Genomic DNA, 20,247 nt, shown 5'->3' on the forward strand with positions numbered 1-20,247 from the left:
AAACTAGTGGCGCCATCTGATCGAAAATCAAATTTTCGTGATTTTCGAGGCACGTTTTTTCCTTAGACTGTATCCATCTATTACGGAGTTATATCTATCTTTGCCTGTAATTAGTTTATACTATATATTATTAGCTTATAAAACAAACGAAATAGAGCAAAAACAAGTTTTTTATGAAAAACATTTAAATTCGCTGTATTTTTTCACGATGGTATCTTAAGCTACACATAGATTAGATATACCTTATCCTATTGTAAGTAAAAAGTTTCAAAGCATTCTAGCTAGTCGTTTTAAAATGAGAGTAACTATTACGTTATATGGAGAACCGAGCTTGCGGCGGAGTGCGGACTCTAAATTTATATCGAACACCCCAAATCCCAACCGTTTATTTATCAATAAGCTCTGCTGTTAATCCGTTTAAGTAATTTTTGCTCGTTAAAATAAAGAAATCATCTACAAAACCATAATTGCACGGCAATCGCACTTGTTCACACTTTTTTATGCAACAAAACGTCACCGTCCGGTCCGAGCCGGTCCGAGCCGATGGCCGGAATGATTTAATCGATCCGGGTGTTAATGGTGCTAATGACATTTGAATGGTAATAACGAGTTACAGAGTTAAGCATCGGTTGGTTAAGAGTCTCCGGCAAGCTCGGTTCTCCATACAAACGTAGTTACGCTCTCATTTTAAAACGACTAGCTAGTTTGCTCTGAAACTTTGTACTTACAATAGGATAAGGTATACCTAGGTCTGTATTTAGTTTATGTAGCTTCAGATACTATAGTTTAAAAAATATAGCCAATTCAAGTTTTTCATACAAAACTTGCTTTTGCTCTATTTCGTTTGTTTAATTAACTGGAGCTACATATATAAGTATAACTTATCACAGACCTAGATATACCTCATGTCATTTTATATGCAGTTTCATTATAATCCAACACGTAGTTTTAAAATGAGAACGAAACTCCGTTTGTATGGGAAGGTAAAATTCGGCCGAGCTTGCCGGGGACTTAAATAAGTACTTGCATTAAGGCTCCATCCTGAGCCTTCTAATAGTAAGAAGAGATATTTCTTCGAGCCTTTATATTTTATGGGATATTAACAACAATTATTTTTTTGCTATTATCGCCGCTAAACGGTAAAATTTCTAGACAAGTATTTTTTTATAAAATTTTGGTGATTGACGATCCTTTTGTGAAATTCTTATTATAAAGTTTGACATATCTATAATAATTCAATGTTTGTAAGAACAATAATAACTGCATCAATAAATTGCTCTGATATTTAGGTAATATTTGTAAAACTTGGCAATTTATAAAAGTGCTTGTTGCTAGGCCTATTTGAATAAAGAATATATTGACTTTGACTTTGAAACCTGAGTAAATGTGATGAAACAGAATAGCAGACGAGGTGATCGTACAACTAAAGACGGCAGGAAAACGGAAACAGGAAAATTTAGGGTTTACTTATTTATTTAAAGATTCATTTTTATTTATTTTTATTTTTAGGTTTTTGTTATATTTTTACACGTGAACCTTACAATATTCTCTCAGCTGCTGCTGTCCATTATCTGCCTAATTATTCTGGTAGAGTCTGTTCGGAAAGAGAAGAGTTGTGGAATGTATGGGGCCCAATACATTCCGAACAGACTCATAATCATCTCTTTAAAACGAGATAAATTAAAAAAACCGGCCGAGTGCGAGTCAGACTCGCGCACGAAGGGTTCCGTACCATTACGCAAACAAAACGCAACAAAATCACGTTTGTTGTATGGGAGCTCCACAATATTTATTTTATTCTGTTTTTAGTGTTTGTTGTAATAGCGGCAATAGAAAAACATAATTTGTGAAAATTTCAACTGTCACGGTTCATGAGATACAGCCTGGTGACAGACGGACAGACGAACAGACAGACAGACGAGTCTTAGTAATACGGTCCCGTTTTTACCCTTTGGGTACGGAATACGGAACCCTAAAAAAGGCCCGCCTTTTTAACGTTCTGACACAGCCTTCTGTTTGTTTACGATAAAATATTTCTTTGTTCCATCTAATTAAACCAGAGCAGAGGCTTTCTGTTACAGCTGATAAATAGCTTAGTACTACTACTATCCCTTATTACGCTTTTCGTGTTTTTGGTCGAACAAAGATTTATCTTAGTCCTAGAAACTTACTGAGATACAACCTTGTTTCTCTAACGACACTTCATTAATTAAGCATCAGAGATTCGAATTGAAAGATAATTTTAACTAAAAAATCAATGTCCTCTCTCCTTATTAGCTTTCGTAAAAACTAAACTATACTCAGTAGTACTGAAGGTTGATTTTGAATTGAGATAATTTGCTCAAATACGACACTGTTTGAAGGTATTTAAAAGCTTCTCAGGCTGAAGGCTGCCTGGATTTTAAACTTTTCGTTATTATTCAATTTTGCCTATTTATTAAATATTAAGACTAGGTTATGCTTTTGGTCGGCATGGTAGTCTCCAAAGGGTTATACTAAGTAATAAAATAATTATAAACTCAATATTGTCTTCGGTTACCGCGATAGTTACTCATGAAATAAAACTATGAAACCACCCGTCACCCGTTGACCACGAACGCTGTAAAGAGTTCGAAACGTCGGGATGTATTATAAATTCAATATACGCGATATAATCCGTTTTCATAGTTTTTTTTTTTTTTTTTTCAATTATAAACTCAGTTTGAACCCTTACTTATGTAAACCAAATACAATGTAAAGCAATTGAAAATGTTGATACTTCTAAAACGACGTAATAAAGAAGCTTTAAAGCGCCATAAACCCACTTGACATGAATTCCGTACACTTAAATTGTCAGCACACCTGTTTAAAATTTAATATAAGGAAAAAATGAGAAATTTCGGCACGTCCTCGTAAAAAAGGCAATAAAAATAGCCAAGCCCGTTTAATTTAAGGTGTTAATAATTCAATTATGTCCCATTAAGTGGAGTTTAACACGTAATTGTGAATTCGTCGGCGTGTCACTTGTGAAAAATTTGTCATGCGATGTCGCCTCGGCTAAAACTACACTGTTGACCTTGAGATTCGTAACATAACAACTGTAGTGTATTTCGTTAGGTATTTTGTTATTTTTTCTCTAGTAATATCTGCAATCAGTCAGACTATAAGCAGATTGGTTGAATGCTTTATATCATGAAGAGCGAGTCCTCCAGGACTTCTACTCATTTAGCTTTGACATGGGAATATTTATGTCTTTTCTTTTTAGCCTTTTTTCATATCCTTTGTCTGTTAGTTTTGCTGCCAGGTCATTTGGGTGGTATCTTAATCTATGGTGATATGCTTTAGTTGCATGAAGAATTTCTTCCTTCACATTATTGATTTGCACCATTTTGTTAAATACCTAATAAATAGGGTGACTGCTAGTTATTGGCCAGTATAATTATTGTAATTGGCCACTCTTAAGAGGCCGGTGTCGATTTTAGTCGCAAAAATGTAAAATTGATAGATTTCGTCGATGAAATTGTACACCTTATGTTACCAAATTGAAATAACAAGTACTGGTTTCTATTAGCACGTCTTCTTATCTTGCCTTTTATCAGTTTTTTTTTTTTAAAACAGACTTACTAAATTAGTAATGATTTTTTTTCTGAAGGACGTTTAGGTAAACGCGCGTAAAGCACTGATTTTGTCGCTCTTATTTGTAAATTTCGTAAAGTTTGGACTGCTAAAAATGGTAAATTTGTATTACACATATTCTGTACTTGACCTTTATCAGATTACATTTTTGTTGTATGACTTGAAAGTTCGAGGAAATGAAAGTTAAAGGAATTCAATTTTCTCCAGAAATTACTTCAAAACAAGTTACAATTTCTCTGAAAATCGACTTAATTTTAACGTAATTTGGATACTTGAACAATCTTCAACATTTGCTGAAACTATTCTTATACATCAATTTGTATAATTTACCACCATAATTTTTTGATAAATTTTTAAAAACTGCCCCTTCTCTTCATATATTGCCGGTGACGCACGCTCGCGACCTCATTATTAAAAGGCAAGATGAGAAAACGTGCTAATGGAAACCAATACTTGTTATTTACATATTACGTAACAAAACGTGTATAATATCGACTACGGCCTCTTAACAATAAGGTTTCAAGTTTCAATTGACTTTTTTCTTTCTACATATTTTTTGGGCAAGAATAATCAAGTCAATTAATTTATCTCGATGTGAAAAAACTTACAAAAGTTTTACTGCGTAATAATATTATTTACTCATAAGCATTGATTAAGCTGCTATAATCGTGCTAATAGGTATATATCGGGATGATGATTAAATAATAGCTTGTTAATTCAGTTTTGTAATATTTACTATTACCTGCCCCTAGTAAAGAACCTAGAACGAGACGGATTCTTGAGATAATAATATTTGAGGCTAATGATTATGAATTTTTAATTTTAATTAATAAATGAATTTAATTTAATTCAATTGAATTTCTTCGGTTGGGTTGGAGGCAGCTTCTTCTACGGTCATTGAGCGATAACAATTTTGTGAGTAAAGTCACGTCAACACCGATTTGATCGGTTGATTGCAATTCCGATAGCAAACATGACTGACAGCTATTGCGTTAGAAACTTTTCCGAAAAGAGCCAGCATCTTTTCACTTTCATTAGTTTTAGTTTAATTGGTGGGGCCACAATTAAGGCCTTGCGCAGACGGCGGGACTGATGTACCTTTCAAACTTGTTTCGTATTGCGTAAATTTGTGATTTTAACCATTTGCAAAAAGGTGGTTTCCCGCTTTTAAACAAGTCTTACCTCTAAAACTAAACAGTAATTTGAACGGAGAGGGCATCTACACTGTTTTTTTGAGCGTTGGACTAGCCCGCGCTCAGATCTGCTAGCATGAGTGCGTTCTCGCGCGCGACTCCATACATCTAGCGCGACTTCAAGTATGGACTCGCACGCGAGAACGCAACTCATGCTAGACTGCCAGGTGCCAATTAGAATCACACGACCCTTTTTTGCAGGTAGTGGCACGTGCGGTTTAACTTAACAATAGACAAAGGATTAGCCGTTCAGGGCCAGCTACAAATTGAACGACTATAACAGTAATGGTCAAGTCTTATTAGTCTCCTTTCTCAACTGAGTTTTTCTGGTAACATTCTAAAAGAACCTGGTGTCCGCTTAGTAACAATATTATGTTTTTTACAATGCAACTCTCATTAAAAAAAGGGAGGTCATGTTAGAATAAGTCCGATTTTCTCGTAATAACAAGCATACAACAGTCTAGCGGATGGTTTATGGTTTGTTTACCGTTTCCCCAGAAGTCACCAAATTGCGTCCCACAAAAAAGTCGCAAAATAAGCGGAGGCCTAGCCGTGGCCCACGGGACAAAACGTTTGGGGACTCCTGCCGTAGACCATCGTGATGTTTTTTTGAAATGCTAAATAAAGGTCAATTCCGTACATATTAGTTCCATAAAACTTCGCGATACGAGCCCTGATTCGAAATCCATCATTTCGTCCATTTTGAAAGTGAAATACCCCAACCACACCTCCACTTCACTGATGAAGTGGACAGTAAACGTCTGTTATTAGTATCCATTAGTGGATGATGGCCAATATACTGTAATGATGAAGTTTAGTGCGCTCTTAAAATTTAATCTATAGAAATTTTGTCCCTAACTATAGGCTAACCTAGATAGAACTTGGTTTAAAACGCAAGTCTCTAATTAGGTAAAGAAGTACTTACAAACATATCGAAAATGAAATTAAAAGTCGTCAATAATACTATTAAACAACCACCAAGATATTAGTTAACTTCAATTGTTATCAAATTGGTAAGCAATATAATTAAAAGCATAATAATATATGTCCATATCTGATATGATGACGATGATGATATAATAATATATTCCCTTAGTTCCTTATACTTAGATCCCATCATCGTGACTAAATTTGACAAAAATGTGACCAACTTAGACCGTTACTTTTGAACAAAAAATACTTTTCCAAATCAATTCACACATGACGGAGTTCTGAGCTAACTAATAAACAAAAAAAGTGTGTGCGTGTAATCTTTACGCGCGATTGAAATAAAACTTATTTAACGTTTATCACTATGTTGGCACTTTGACGTGTGTTGTGTTACTTCCGTCAGAAAAAAAATCTGAGTTACCCTCTAGGCGCGCCTAAAGAAGTTTTACTTCAAAAATAACAATAATACGATCAAATTGATAACCTTCTTATTTTTATTGAGTCGGCCAAAAATAAGACTTCAATATAAACAAAATTAGTCACTCTTAATTATACTAATACAAAAAAAAACACTGAAAACTATCGTCGTTGCGTTGCCCATATGCGCCAAGCCTTACTACAACCTACCAGGTACTTATATTGTTCGTGTGTTTTCACTTTTTATTAGGGCTGTTCCGGAGCCGCTATCAGCCGTAGCCGTTATTATGTCTGTTACAATAATCATGTAACACACGTGCTGGCGTTGACAGGCGGCCGGAACGGAAAGTACTTATATTGTGGACGAATTTGCCCTTAAATACACTTTCTCTGTAACCTCAGGTGCGTCCAGACAGCAAATTTGTTTTAGATTGTGCTTCTTAAGAGCCCCGGCAAGTTCGGTTCTCCATACAAACATAGTTACGCTCTCATTTTAAAAAGACTAGCTAGATTGCTCTGGAACTTTGTATTTACAACAGGATAAGGTATATCTAGGTCTATAATTAGCTTATGTAGATTCAGACACAATAGTAAAAAAAAAATACCGAATTTATATTTTTCATACAAAACTTGTTTTTGCTCTATTTCGTTTGTTTTATATATTAAAGCTATATAACTAATGACGGACCTAGATATACCTCATGTTATTGTATTTACAAAGTTTCATTACAATCCAACACGTAGTTTTAAAATGAGAACGAAACTCCGTTTGTATGGGAAGATGAAATTCGGCCGAGCTTGCCGGGACCTATTCACTACATAGTATAAAACAAAGTCGCTTTCCGCTGCCTGTCCGTCTGTCCCTATGTACGCTTAGATCTTTAAAACTACGCAACGGATTTTGATGCGGTTTTTTTAATAGATAGTGATTCAAGAGGAAGGTTCATATGTATAATTTGTAAAGGTTTTGTGTAAATTTGTTGACCTACCCGTGCGAAGCCGGGGCGGGCCGCTAGTAAAAAACAAAACACAGTTCATGCAGACACATGTTAAAAAATTTAAACATTTGTGCAAAACATTCGTAGAAACTGTAATATTTTAACCTTTTCCAACATGTCAGAAGCAAACGCGGTTGAATCTCGTTATAAATGTAAGCTGAGAGTAAAATATTCCGTCATATTTCTCTTCCCTCGACGGACAGAAATCTACTAAAATGTACTTGTAATGCACAACTAGATCCCAACTTTTATACATTAAAAAACGTATGTAAATGTACAAAAGTTATTGTATGTATGTGCATAACTGAGGCCCCTGGTGGTTACTAAGAATACATTAGTTATTTTCAGTTGACTTCTGTTATTATATTTAGTATAAAATCATTTGTAGGTGCTAAGACGTTAAAAATAAAAATGTTGGTACTTGTATGCACTTGATCATAAAGCTCATTTTAACAACCTATATAGAGTATTCTAGAGTCTGGCTAATGAATGTTGAAACTGAAAAAACGCGGCAATTTCAAAAAGTCTGTAGCAGGCGGCTCTTTGATAATTTCTATACTTTTTATTATTTCTAGAATACGAAAATTATAAAACGTATAAAAGTTATGCAATCCTTGTAATCAGATTTTCTGAAATTGCCGCGTTTTTCCAGGTTCAACTTTCAATAGCCAGACTATAAAGACGAACTATCCGAGTACTTAATCCGAGCATAAAGTATTACCGGTGACAACTACAAGGTATATTGAGTTACCAAAAACGTGTTAGGATTATTAGGGCAGAAATGATTCTGTAACCGTATCCCTTAGATTTTTTGGGAAAAACACGCTGTTGAAGGGTGGGCATCACATCAGTGAGCAAATAAACTAAAATGCAGGTAAGTGTGAATATTCTCGTGGAAACACCTGAATGACTGACGTTTCAATCGATTCGTTTTAACAGGCTATTTTTAAAGGACTTATAATAACGAGGTAGTAAGGTCTGCCCGGGTAAGACCGGATGGAAGGTAAAATCACCCCATAATCGCCCCTAGGCCCACTGCACCATCCCACTAACCCGGGGTTAAGCGGTTAAACCGTTAACCCCGTGTCAAATTGTACTGGTAACCATGGTAACTCCAGGTTTAAGCGGTTAACCCGGGTTAGTGAAATGGTGCAAGTGGGCCTTAGTCGTAATCAGGTTTAAATTGATGCGTGGGAGCTTCACATACGACCTTTCATATTTGAGGTATTAAACTCTTCAAACCGAGGACCAAAATTAGACGTATTATAAATTAAAAAGCCTATAAACTTTCATCGAATAAAGCAAATCACTTTCACTACATGAATAATGTAAAGCGAAAAATGCAAATATTCGCGATGGCCGACTGCCCCGGTTACCAACCCGCATTTAATTACGCGTTACCCACCGCGCGGGAGTGAGTAATGCGTTTGTCCACAAGTGCTAATTAACTTGCTGTGGATGCTGCGTGGATTTTAAATTGCTGTAAAACACCGATCACTTGCCCAATAGATCACGTAGGCCCCTGGTTCGCTACATAACCAATTGGCGCCTGACATTCAAATTCACCGTACATTGCTGGTCCAGCAAACATTCACGCTGTCGTTACTTAGGTACCGACCCAGAAATGTACAGGAAATTGTCAATGTAAGTAAGGTGTAAATTGTCATGCTGGTGAAATAGGTTGGCAGGACGACAATTTATTGATTATCGACAAACGCCAGTCGAAAAGTAACAAAGTATTGGTATGATAATATGAGAATGAGAATGAAAAGTAGCTTGATCAAAATAATTTCTACATACCATTTTTACATAGGTACTTAATATTGAAGTTTCGAATGGCATTTTCTATACACGATTGTTACTCGACCCCTCGTGGTTTTTCGTGGACCACTGGCATACCAAGGTAGCCCAAAAATTCTTACTCATACGTCTTTTACAAGTTTATTATTACCTACTATCATTTATCTAAAACGAAACGTATCATCTTCAAATTGTTCTCTTTTAGCATTCATACACATAACGAATTGAAATTTGAATGTAGTAAAAGACCTACGTTCGGTCTTTGTGATAATGCTGTATGAAACGGAGTCTATGGATGGTACTCTATGGCGTAAAAGGGGATATCATTTTATTTTTAAGTGCGCGAGATGATAATCAATTTATTTTGTAAGTACAAAGTAAATAAGTGGTTTTCGTTATTAGTATGTATTAATTAAGGACCAGAAACAGTATAAAATTTATAGCTAATTTACTACCTAAGGTGTGCAAAACAATGTAGGATATGACAGAAACTTAAGCTTCGACAATGCCTTGTCTTCACTATCCAACGGTATACCATAGGTTAGTTAGTTAGTTAGTGCTTCTGGGCATTTTCCGCAACTCGAAAACTATTGTGCCTATTTTGCGTGAAACGAGGTAGCGCTACTCTAACCACCCCAGCTCCTCCATGAAGCCTAGCAATGTTTTCAGGTTGCTCAGGTTTTTAGTGTGCACGGAGTTCCTAGGTATTTGCTCCTGTATACCTGTTTGTAATGTAATGTGTTTTGTTGTTTCCTCTTCTTCCATGCACGCTCTGCACCATAGGTTAATTTGCATGCTTAATTTCTATGTCATGTTTCCTTTGATATTAGTGAGAAATGAAGAATTATACCTATTGAATTTTAATAAGAAAACTTCCGTGAGACACAGACATTAAATATATTAATAACGGGACGAAACGGAGTACGGAGTGAAACATGTCGAGCGTTTTTCGACTTAAAATACGTGAGTGACCCGTTATGAATATATTTAATTGTATTGAATTGTATTTGTATTCCGTGAACCGGGATTTCTTGGTTCCGGTACTGTTTTTATATAGAAAACTAATTGAGATCACTTGGTCGGTGTACAAACCTGGTGCGCGGGCATTCATGTGTCGGTCCCGGGCGCTCGCGGCGCATCACCGCACGCGGCGCGCCTGCTACACACGCACCCTGCAACAACAACATAAATTATATAAATAAGATAACATAACAAACACAACTTTAATAACTTTAACATGTAGGTACTACAAAGAAGACTAGGTTCATTAAAAGAATACTAAACTTTATAAGAGTACCGTAAACCTTCTAACTATAGTCACTGGCCTATAGTTATAGTGTAGTTAGGGTTGGCACGACGGATTTGAAATGTATGGGAAGATCCGCATATCCGGATAATTTCATACATCCAGATTGCAAACCCTAAGTATAGTCACTGGACTATGGTGTAGTACTGACTACAACTATAGTCCACAAATTCAATCCATAATAAAGTATTAATACTTTAATACCAATCTTGTTTTTAGGGTTCCGTACCACAAAAGGAAAATACGGAACCCTTATAGGATCACTCGTGCGTCTGTCTGTCTGTCTGTCCGTCAGTCACAGCCTATTTTCTCCGAAACTACTGGACCAATTACGTTGAAATTTGGTACACATATGTAAGTTTGTGACCCAAAGACGGACATGTAACGTAAACAAATGAATTTTAAACATGGGGGCCACTTTTGGGGGTAAATGAGAAAATTAAAAATAAAGTTTTTCAAACTATATCGTGTTATCAAATGAAAGAGCTCATTGTGTGAATCTCAAATATATATTTTTTTATAATTTTAGGATAAACAATTTAGAAGTTATTTAATAAGAAGATAGACAAAAAATGACCATTCCTCCCCCTTTATCTCCGAAACTACTGTGCCTAAAATTTTGAAAAAAATACCCAAAATAGATCTTTACCTATAGATTACAGGAAAACCTATGAGAAATTGCAGTCAAGCGTGAGTCGGACTTAATTACTTAGTTTTTGATCCGACCCTTACGGGTTTTTTAAAGACATTTCACTCACGTTTCACATAAAAAATACATTGTTTAAATTTTGTAATGTACGGAACCCTTGGAACGCGAGTCCGACTCGCACTTGGCCGGTTTTTTAATTTACGAGTCGCTTCTTCCACTTATGCAAATAACTTGCCTCAGAACTGCGACTTTTAAATAATAGTCACACCTGAACGAAGATATACGAGTTATTTTTAGACCGTAGGAGCTTTTGTACCATAAGTGGGTAGTTTTACGGTATTTTAACAAAGTGGATAACGTTATTCAGCAAAAAATCTACAACAGTTCTGATCAACAACATTAATCAAAATACTGCAGCCTTTCATGTATAACCACATCATTAATTCTAGGCCATTACAATACTGACTCTTCAACTATTTACAATAGGTTCTCGTCAATTACTATCATGTAACGTTACCTTTTATAAAAACGCGATTCAATACTTTTCAATGAAAGGACGCAAAAAAGTCATTCATCCTTGAACAGTCCAGTTAACAAGGAAGATATATTAGCATGTTATCGCCTTTAGATGTGCCAAGATCATTGCACCTTATACAATAGTAATAAGGCCATGTTTTAATGTTAATTTGGGCACACACTACATATTCATTATAACTACCTAGTGCCTATACAAAATTTATAAACCAATACAGTTGTCAATACTTTAAAATAAATCTTCTCGAGGCATAGGTGTAGGGTGAGAGCCGTCGTCGCTTTATTTGAAAAAGATTTCTAATAAATATGGCAAATATGGACAGTTTAAGTAACTTGAATGCTGCAAAAGTTTTTGTCATCTTTGTTTACATTAATTCCGTGAGTTAAAAAAATAGAATATACGCGTAGGCGTTAACTTACAAAAAAACTGAAATGTCATGAAAATTAATATTTTCTTTTCAGAAAATGAAGAGGGGATTTATGAAGTTGAATTAAGGGACTGGAAATTGGAAAAATTGCGCTTTCTTAAACAACTTACGCAGCGTCTTACAGCGAGCAACACGCGAACGCGAAGCGAAGCGATGCGGCGCGGGTAAATCAACCCTATGATACCTATTGAAGTGACCTACGTAGGCGATCTCGTTGCGAACGCGAACGCCGTGGGCCCGCCGCGCCGCTTTGCTTCGCGTTCGCGAGTTGTTCGCTGTAAGACGCTGCGTAAGTTATCGACGTCTTCAAATTCTTCGTCGTCTTTTAATTTTAAGAAAGCGCAATTTTTCCAAGGTCCAGTCCCTTAATTCAACTTCATAGATCCCCTCTTCATTTTTTGAAAAGAAAATGTTAATTTTCTTGACATTTCAGTTTTTTTGGAAGCTGAAAATTCACAGCTACAATGACAGTCAACAAGATTTCCTCAACTTTAAAATTACCACGAAGAAATCCTATTAAATCATTCAAAAATGAACCTTCTGTCGACGAGTTAAAGGCAAACCGTAAGCATTATATTCTTGGTATACTTATACATTGTAACAAGAAGGTATATCCAACTTACAGGTGCTCGCGAAGTTGTTCTATCACCGAAAAGGAATAATTTGTTAGACAAGTAAGTATCGGGTTGGAAGGGTCGTACAAATTCACTTTTTATCTTGATTGTGTAAGGGATTGCTATCGCAAACTCTATGGTTTTGATTACAAATACACATTAGTTGCGACATATTTCCAAAATTTTATAGAAAATAAAGGATTCTTTCAATTTTGGAAATGGGAATTTCGATCCCTAATTCCCTATACAAAATTTTTAAAATTATTCGAAAAATTTCGTTATCTTGGAAACTTCCGAACCGAACCGAAACCGAAGACGTCATAACAATATAACGGAGTATTCGATCTTTAGATTCGAAAGTATTGTATACCTAATAGTCCTAAGTGTTTTTTTGAAATAAATAAATAAATAAATAAAAACATTTATCAGGATAAACGATAATTGTATGTATATGCATATGCAGACATGTCGTGCGCAGATATACATTGCCAGGGAGGTTTTGGGATTATACTGAACAACTTTTACTATGGGACCAATCCCGAAATCGCGAAAAAAAAAATTCCCTCCCATAGAAAATGGACCAGCCAAAATGTATGAAACAGCCAAATTATTTTTTTTGCGATTTCGGGGTCGGTCTCATACTAAAAGTTGCTCAGTATAATCCCAAAATCTCCCTGGAAACGCGAATGCAGTTATTTTTTAGCCACAGCGTATAAGTACTCAAAACATTTCCGTACTCTGGCGTATCCGTCGTGTCCTAATGCATGCTCACTCAGAATAAAAGGAGATATGAAGATTATGAAGGCAATAATGATAGCAATATAAACACCATAATAAGGCAATTGCAGGGTGTCTCGAAACTACTAACTCAATCAGTCCCGTCCAATTGGAAATCACCCAAGTTGGGAATGTGTCGCTAATACGTTTGACTTCTATGGCTTCCAAGTTCTGTGTTACATACAGTCTCAATATGGCGTAAAACGAAATAAAATGTACTGACCAAATTGGGGTTGGCAACTGTCAATGGGTTCCGTACCATTACGCAAAAACGGAAAAAAATCACGTTTCATGTATGGGAGCCCCACTTAAATATGTATTTTATTCTGTTTTCACCATCTGTGAAAATTTTAACTCTCTAGCTATCATGAATTACAGCCTGTTGGCAGACAGACCGACAGACGGACAGAGGAGTCTTAATAATAGGTTCCCGTTTTTACCCTACGGCTACGGAACCCTAATAAAAACGTCACAGCACGAGTGATGTAATGCCTTAATCATGTACAGTTACATACACTATTGTGCACACATATTATATGTTCAGGAACTGCATGTTATCAATTTCATCGTTAGTTTTGTAAGTATATAGGTATGCTACCGAAAAACTCCGTCATTTCTGGACCGATTTAGAGAACTATTATTATTTTGCATGAAATCATAACAAAAAATAAAATCGCCAAAAAAAAAATGCCCCATTATTGACAGTGACGAGGTACAAAATGGTACAGAAATCAAATACCTTGTAATGTACGGTACATTACGTCTGCGTAACACACAGATATCACAAAGCCACCGATACACCACACAATTAGCGCGCGATAAGCATCTATGATTGCGGCCCACAATCCCGGCGATTTCAATTATTCCGGTACAGAGTGCGAGCGCGCGCTTAGATAACTGTACGTGACACTCATTAATACGAGCGCTGCCAGGGTTGCCACTCAACTATATTATTATAAAAGTATACAGGTGAAACCAAAATAGTGGGGATCCGTTTAACCCTTAAATGCATAGTGATGTATGTACATTATCTACACAACAAAAAACACATAATTTTAATAACAAAACTTTCGTGAGGCACTGACATATATTAAATATATTCAATCATCGACTTTATAAACGTGAGTGACCCGTGAGTGAACGTGAGTGAAAAGTACGGGAGGCTATCGAAATTAGTCGTCATCCGAATTTTAACCGTGATTGTGGTTGGTCAGTGCCTCCGAGCTGGAAAACTGTTTTGGGTACTACGTCGGTGAACAGTGTGGACGAACCATTAGCGAATGACGTAGTGAGTGTTGTTTGCAACCCATCATGTAACAGTAATGCCGTAAACGAGGGTAGTTTCTCGCCCCCCCCTGCCGCCACCGGCGCCCGCGCCGAGTCATCGGGTGCGGAGGGCTGCGGCCCGCAGTCTGCGCCGGCCCGTCACCGTCGACGCAAGCTCCTGATGACGCTCCTCGGTACGGAGTGGAACATGTCGAGCGTTTTCGACTTAAAATACGTGAGTGACCCGTTACTAATATGTTTAATGTGTTAGTGACCCGGTTTAATATATTTAATATAACATATAATTTTATGCATAATTAGATAACATTTATTTGGTCCTGTATAAATATTTTGATCATAATTTAATACACTTTCCATTGTTTTATTCAAATTTACAGTATTTAAGTTTAAAAAAATACATTTCTTATAAGACGAAATGGCGGAAAATTGGGAACATTTGGAAAAGTTGATGATTTTATATTTAGTATGTAATTTAGGCGGTTTTTTCGGGGTTTGCAATTATGTATTTAGATTTAAAATCTTTATTATAAATATATTACAAATAGTATACATTTCTTATGTTCGTAAGATTTTTTATACGAGTACTATATTTTTTACCAATAATTGTATAAATTTACATGTTATGATGGACCCTATGTAAATTCTAACACTGTTTTAGCAGTGAAAATCGATGTTTTAATTTTTTATTTAATTTTTCCCAGAATCAGTAAACAATTATGTAAGACATATATTATTTTCAGGCAAAAAGATAAAATCATGCATTTAAGGGCATCCGAAGAGTTACCGGCCCATAGACAATTTGAATTTCGCGCCTTTTTCTACTGACAAGATTTGCTTGACCAACTATAGATATATTTTGTCAGTGATGTATGGATGTTTTCTAAGAATCTAAGCATATATTTATCTATTTATGTATATTATGCTGTCCCCTAGTATCCATACAATCTAGTACAAGCTTTGTTTAATAGTTTGAGGCTAGGTTGATTTGCGTAATTGGACTTCAGAAGGGTTACCGCGAAAACCAAAATTCGCAAATTGCGGGGATCTTCCTCTTTTCCTTCAATGAAGGCGTAATTAGAATGACAGTGACAGCTGATCGAGTTAAACTGTTAGGTATCTACGGCATTATACGTGATTTAACTGTTTTTCCATTTTGTTTTGTTGTAAAACCGTAAAATATAGCTGCTTAATACAATATAATCATAATATAACTAATATTTATCTTTCCACTGATGAGCCATAATAATGTGTAATATGGAGTCTTGCAAGTTCGCGCTTCGCGCCTCCTTTGACGCGGGCGGATATTCGCGGTTATACTGCAGGCTTCGTAAGCCGTCACCGAGATAGTCGTAATGTATTAAATTAATCAAGTTTATTAATAATGCTCTAGATTCACAGAGCCCGTTTTTGTAGTACAATCGCCATCCGATATATCGGAACGGCGAAGCTGCTCAAAAATATCTAGACATTCACTTTAAGGTCTACAATCCTGCACTAACACAAGTTTCTGTTTGACCCAATGGTTGACTGGTAGAGAATGCCTTAAGGCATTAAGTCCGCCGTTTGTACAATTTTATATCGTGTAATAAAGTTTAAAAAAAAGGTCAACAATAGCGGCTTTGTTCAGATACTTGTGAACACCTTGACCGCTTCGATATATCTGGTGGCGACTGTAGGTACAACACGTAATATATTATGTACGATCAAGTTCAAAATTACCTGAGCAGGCTTCCGACCTTGACAATAAGTAGTTTAATTTTTTGTCCCTCTCCAAACAGATATTTTTGACCTTAACTGTGCACGTGTAGCACTCGTCTTATTGTCACGCCTCAACCACATTGTACTGCAAAAAAAGGCTATACGGGACATCTTTTAAACGAAAATGTAGGGTTGTCACAGCGACTTTAATATTCGAGCTTTATAATTAAGAGGCTGTACTAGAAAGCAAGCAAATCCAATTACAAGATGGAAAGATGACATTCGTCTGACTCTGGGGCCGTATACGAGGGTTGCTGCAGACAAAGCCCAATGGAGACAGTTGGTGGAGGCCTATGCCTTACGGCGCACCGAACTGAGAAATATGTTATAATATTTGTAATTATAAAATATTCAATTGTAATTTATACATATTGTTCAAAATAAATGGATTTATTACAAAAATAATTATATCATCCTTGATAAACTACTCATTTGTACCATAGAGTAACTTATACTAGAGCGGTACTGTCATAGTAAATTTTGTAACCCCAGTAAATTCACTGCCATCTGTCGACACACTTTAAAACTAAAAATAAATATTTATAAAAATACGATAAAATGTATTTAAATATGGATAAATGATTTTTTTTATTTGCATTAATTATTTTTATGATTTTGACCCATGTTCTTTCACTGATATGCGTTAAAATTATAAATAACAAACGAAACCGTCAACGCCCTCTATACGAGTGTAGGCCAAAACTAGTGGCGCCCTCTGATTGAGAATCAAATTTTCGTGATTTTCGAGGCACGTTTTTTCCTTAGACTGTATCCATCTATTACGGAGTCATATCTATCTTTGTTTGTACGTATGTTTTTATATATTCAAAATTTGAGTGTGCATTTGTTTTAAGTTTGTTTTTCTAGTATTTACATACATGTCAGGTAAAACAATAGCTACTATTTAGTACAGCTACATTATGTATTTGTAATAGACTGCCAATATTGTTAGACTAAATAATTTCACTATGATTGATGCCGATACGTTAAACGCGCCGTTTACACAAAAGCAGAATATATTTTTCACATCACCTGTTTGAAAAAGGCATTGTTCTTCCCCGCTAGGATGGATCAAAGTGGCACTTTTCTTCCCTGCTAGGAGGGATTAAATTGGCACTTTTCTGTTCTAGGTTCTTGATCACGATTTTTTTTCTTTTTTGCATACTAGTTATTTTTTGTTAAATAATATTTTGGAACATAATCATTTCATGATAAGTGATGTGAAAAACAGTATGTGTCATATGGTAGCAAAATTATTTCCAACTTAGGCGTTAACACTTGAATCCCTCACTATATAAGCTCAGGATTATATTTTAGAATCCCTCGCTTCGCTCAGGATCCAATTATAGTATCCTTCGCTTCGTTCAGGATTCAATGTACGCCCTCGCCGTAAATATGTCAATTTGCTCCCTTGTGAAACAATCTAATCTGTAATTCTCCACTGTGAGGGACTACATTCCCCTACTACAAGTCAGTGGTAGCTAAAATTTAATAGTTCGGCTACCACTGTAGGTATTATACCTATTTGTCAAATTGTAATGTGTTCAAGTGTTATATGTTGAATGTTTGTTGTTTTGTATTTATATGTGTTTAAATTACATGAAATAAATAATTTTGAATAATTTGAATAATTAACATTCATTCGGTCACTTCAAGCGCCACCATCGCCTTCAGTTCCTCACAGACTTAGTGCATAACCAACAAGACTCGTATAAAGTTGACATTCGGATGTCTGCAGCTGCATTATTGTTACGACATTTTGGCAGTGGAATTGATACCGCCGCTATACCTGTCAATTTCCTTGATAAAATTAGTGATGGATTGAACGTCATAATCGCGCCGGTAATGCGGCGGCGAAAGACATTTATTTTATCAAGGAATTTGACAGATACAGCGGCGACATCAACGCGGCAGCAGTAATCTCGCAACAGCAGTAGACATCCGAATGAATGCCTACACGCGCCAAACACGCGCGATAATACGCGCCAAATTTTGGTTGTCATCTTATCAGGTATATAGGTATTCATGATATGCAGTTGGCAGCCCTGAGCACACGTCATGATGGCGTCTACTAGCACTTTGTACGATGTGCTCGGCTAGCTTTTTGCCGGTATGTTTTGTAAATACGGTATTAAATAAGCGATTTTGGGTCATTGTCGACTTCGATCTCCGCAAACCTCCAACCAATGATCCGAGAGAAAGTCGAGGAAATCTTTAAAATAAAAGATAAATAACGTGCGCGCAGAAATTGTTCTGCAAAAAGCAATTTACATCAAATCAGAAGATGAAAATCCACTTAGCGCCGTAAAAAGTTCAATTCATGCAAGAAATTTACAAAGAGAGAGTAAAATTTCATTAGTCCGTAAGAAATGCTTCGTGGAAGCCGTTCTGGCCAAATGGATGGAAAGGAAAGAAAATAATCACGCTCTTTCGAGACAATACGTAGGCACTTTGCAATAATAGCGCGATCCGCGGTGCGAATTATGCTAGTTTTCTCGAGCGACTCACGGGCCGCGCGGACGGCAAATATTGAGGATAGTGGATGACCGATTCTCCATACAAACGTAGTCACCATTTTTCTCTCTGGATAATGACATTATGGAAAGTATTTTTACACGATTTGACGTGTTCGTCAAAGCTATGCCCCTTCGTTTAAATTTTTTGAATATTATAAACTTTACGAGTGATATTATAAATGCGAAAGTGTGTCTGTCTGTCTGACTGTTACCTCTCCACGCTTAGACCGCTTAATGCAAATAAATAATTTCTGATTTCTGAACCGATTTAGTTGAAATTTGGTATAGAAATAGTTTGAGCCCTGGGGAAGGACATAGGGTACTTTTTATCCCAGAAGTCATCCTTTAAGGGGATGAAAATAAGTTTGTACGGGGAATCGATAAAAAGCAGATTGGATAAAAAATAAGCTACCCAAATTACTAACTCCACGCAGACGAAGTCGCGAGCAAAAGCTAGTAACTAATAAACGAAAAAAAAACAAACAAAGGAGCATAGTAGTAGTACTTGTAGTTAATATAACTATGTACATTTTCTATAATATTAACATACACAGAGGAAAATGGGAACTACGTTTGTATGGAAAGGCGTTTTCGCGCGGACGGCAAACATTAAACATTGTCGACGTAAATGCTGTTTGCTTTGACGCTTATGAGATCGTGTATGTATGTCTAAACCTCTCTCGTGAAGTGCAAAGCAATTAGACGTTTATGAATATTTTCATAGATGAGTTGTTTAAAGCTTGGGCGGGGAAGTAAATTGTAAATTAACTTTTCGACGTCTAGAATAAATTTGTATGCTAATGTACTTTAATTAAACACAATGCTTTTATGCTATTGATGTGTGTTATGTTATACAATTCTTTTATGAAATGCATAATCCCAAGGGACGCAATCAACCAATTTCGATTGGTTGTAATTTGTAGTCCAGCGGAGCGGAAAAGAGAACCAATTGCTATTGGTTGCTCTAATCTTCGCCTCAGTGGAAAGACAGCCTTAATGTTTCTGTGTATGCCTCTTACGGGTTAGCAATAAGAATACTGATTTAAACATTCACGATTTTTACTCATTATTATTTACAACGACGGGACTTAATCGCGTAAAATAAGTATTAAACCCACCTCCGACGTTTCGAGGACGGCGTTGTCCCCGTGGTCTCGGAGAAGACTGGCTAAAGTTGACATCAACATCTTCTAGGCGCGCGAGTTTTTCGAACTAAACAAAACCAAGACCAAGTGCGGGTAGTTCGAAAAACTCGCGCGCCTAGAAGATGTTGATGTCAACTTTAGCCAGTCTTCTCCGAGACCACGGGGACAACGCCGTCCTCGAAACGTCGGAGGTGGGTCTTCACACGCTCTGTAACACGGTTGTACAATAAAGAAATATCTTATCTTATCTTATCTTAGGACCAATATTGATTGTGCAGTC

At 36.3% G+C, this 20,247-nt stretch overlaps 1 protein-coding gene across 2 annotated transcripts in view; it reads right to left on the reverse strand.

Annotated features, from left to right (window-relative positions):
* LOC134744582 (serine proteinase stubble-like) overlaps positions 1 to 20,247 on the reverse strand; it is a 187,040-nt gene that overhangs the window by 149,630 nt on the left and 17,163 nt on the right. For both annotated transcript variants that reach the window (XM_063678438.1, XM_063678437.1), the window contains exon 2: positions 10,046 to 10,125. In XM_063678438.1, the coding sequence (XP_063534508.1) occupies positions 10,046 to 10,064 (19 nt within the window). In that variant the 5' untranslated portion in view covers positions 10,065 to 10,125. The remainder of the gene's footprint in view (positions 1 to 10,045; positions 10,126 to 20,247) is intronic.

Source organism: Cydia strobilella, chromosome 10, assembly GCF_947568885.1.
Source record: "Cydia strobilella chromosome 10, ilCydStro3.1, whole genome shotgun sequence".
In the NCBI taxonomy this organism is placed as follows: Eukaryota; Metazoa; Arthropoda; class Insecta; order Lepidoptera; family Tortricidae; genus Cydia; species Cydia strobilella.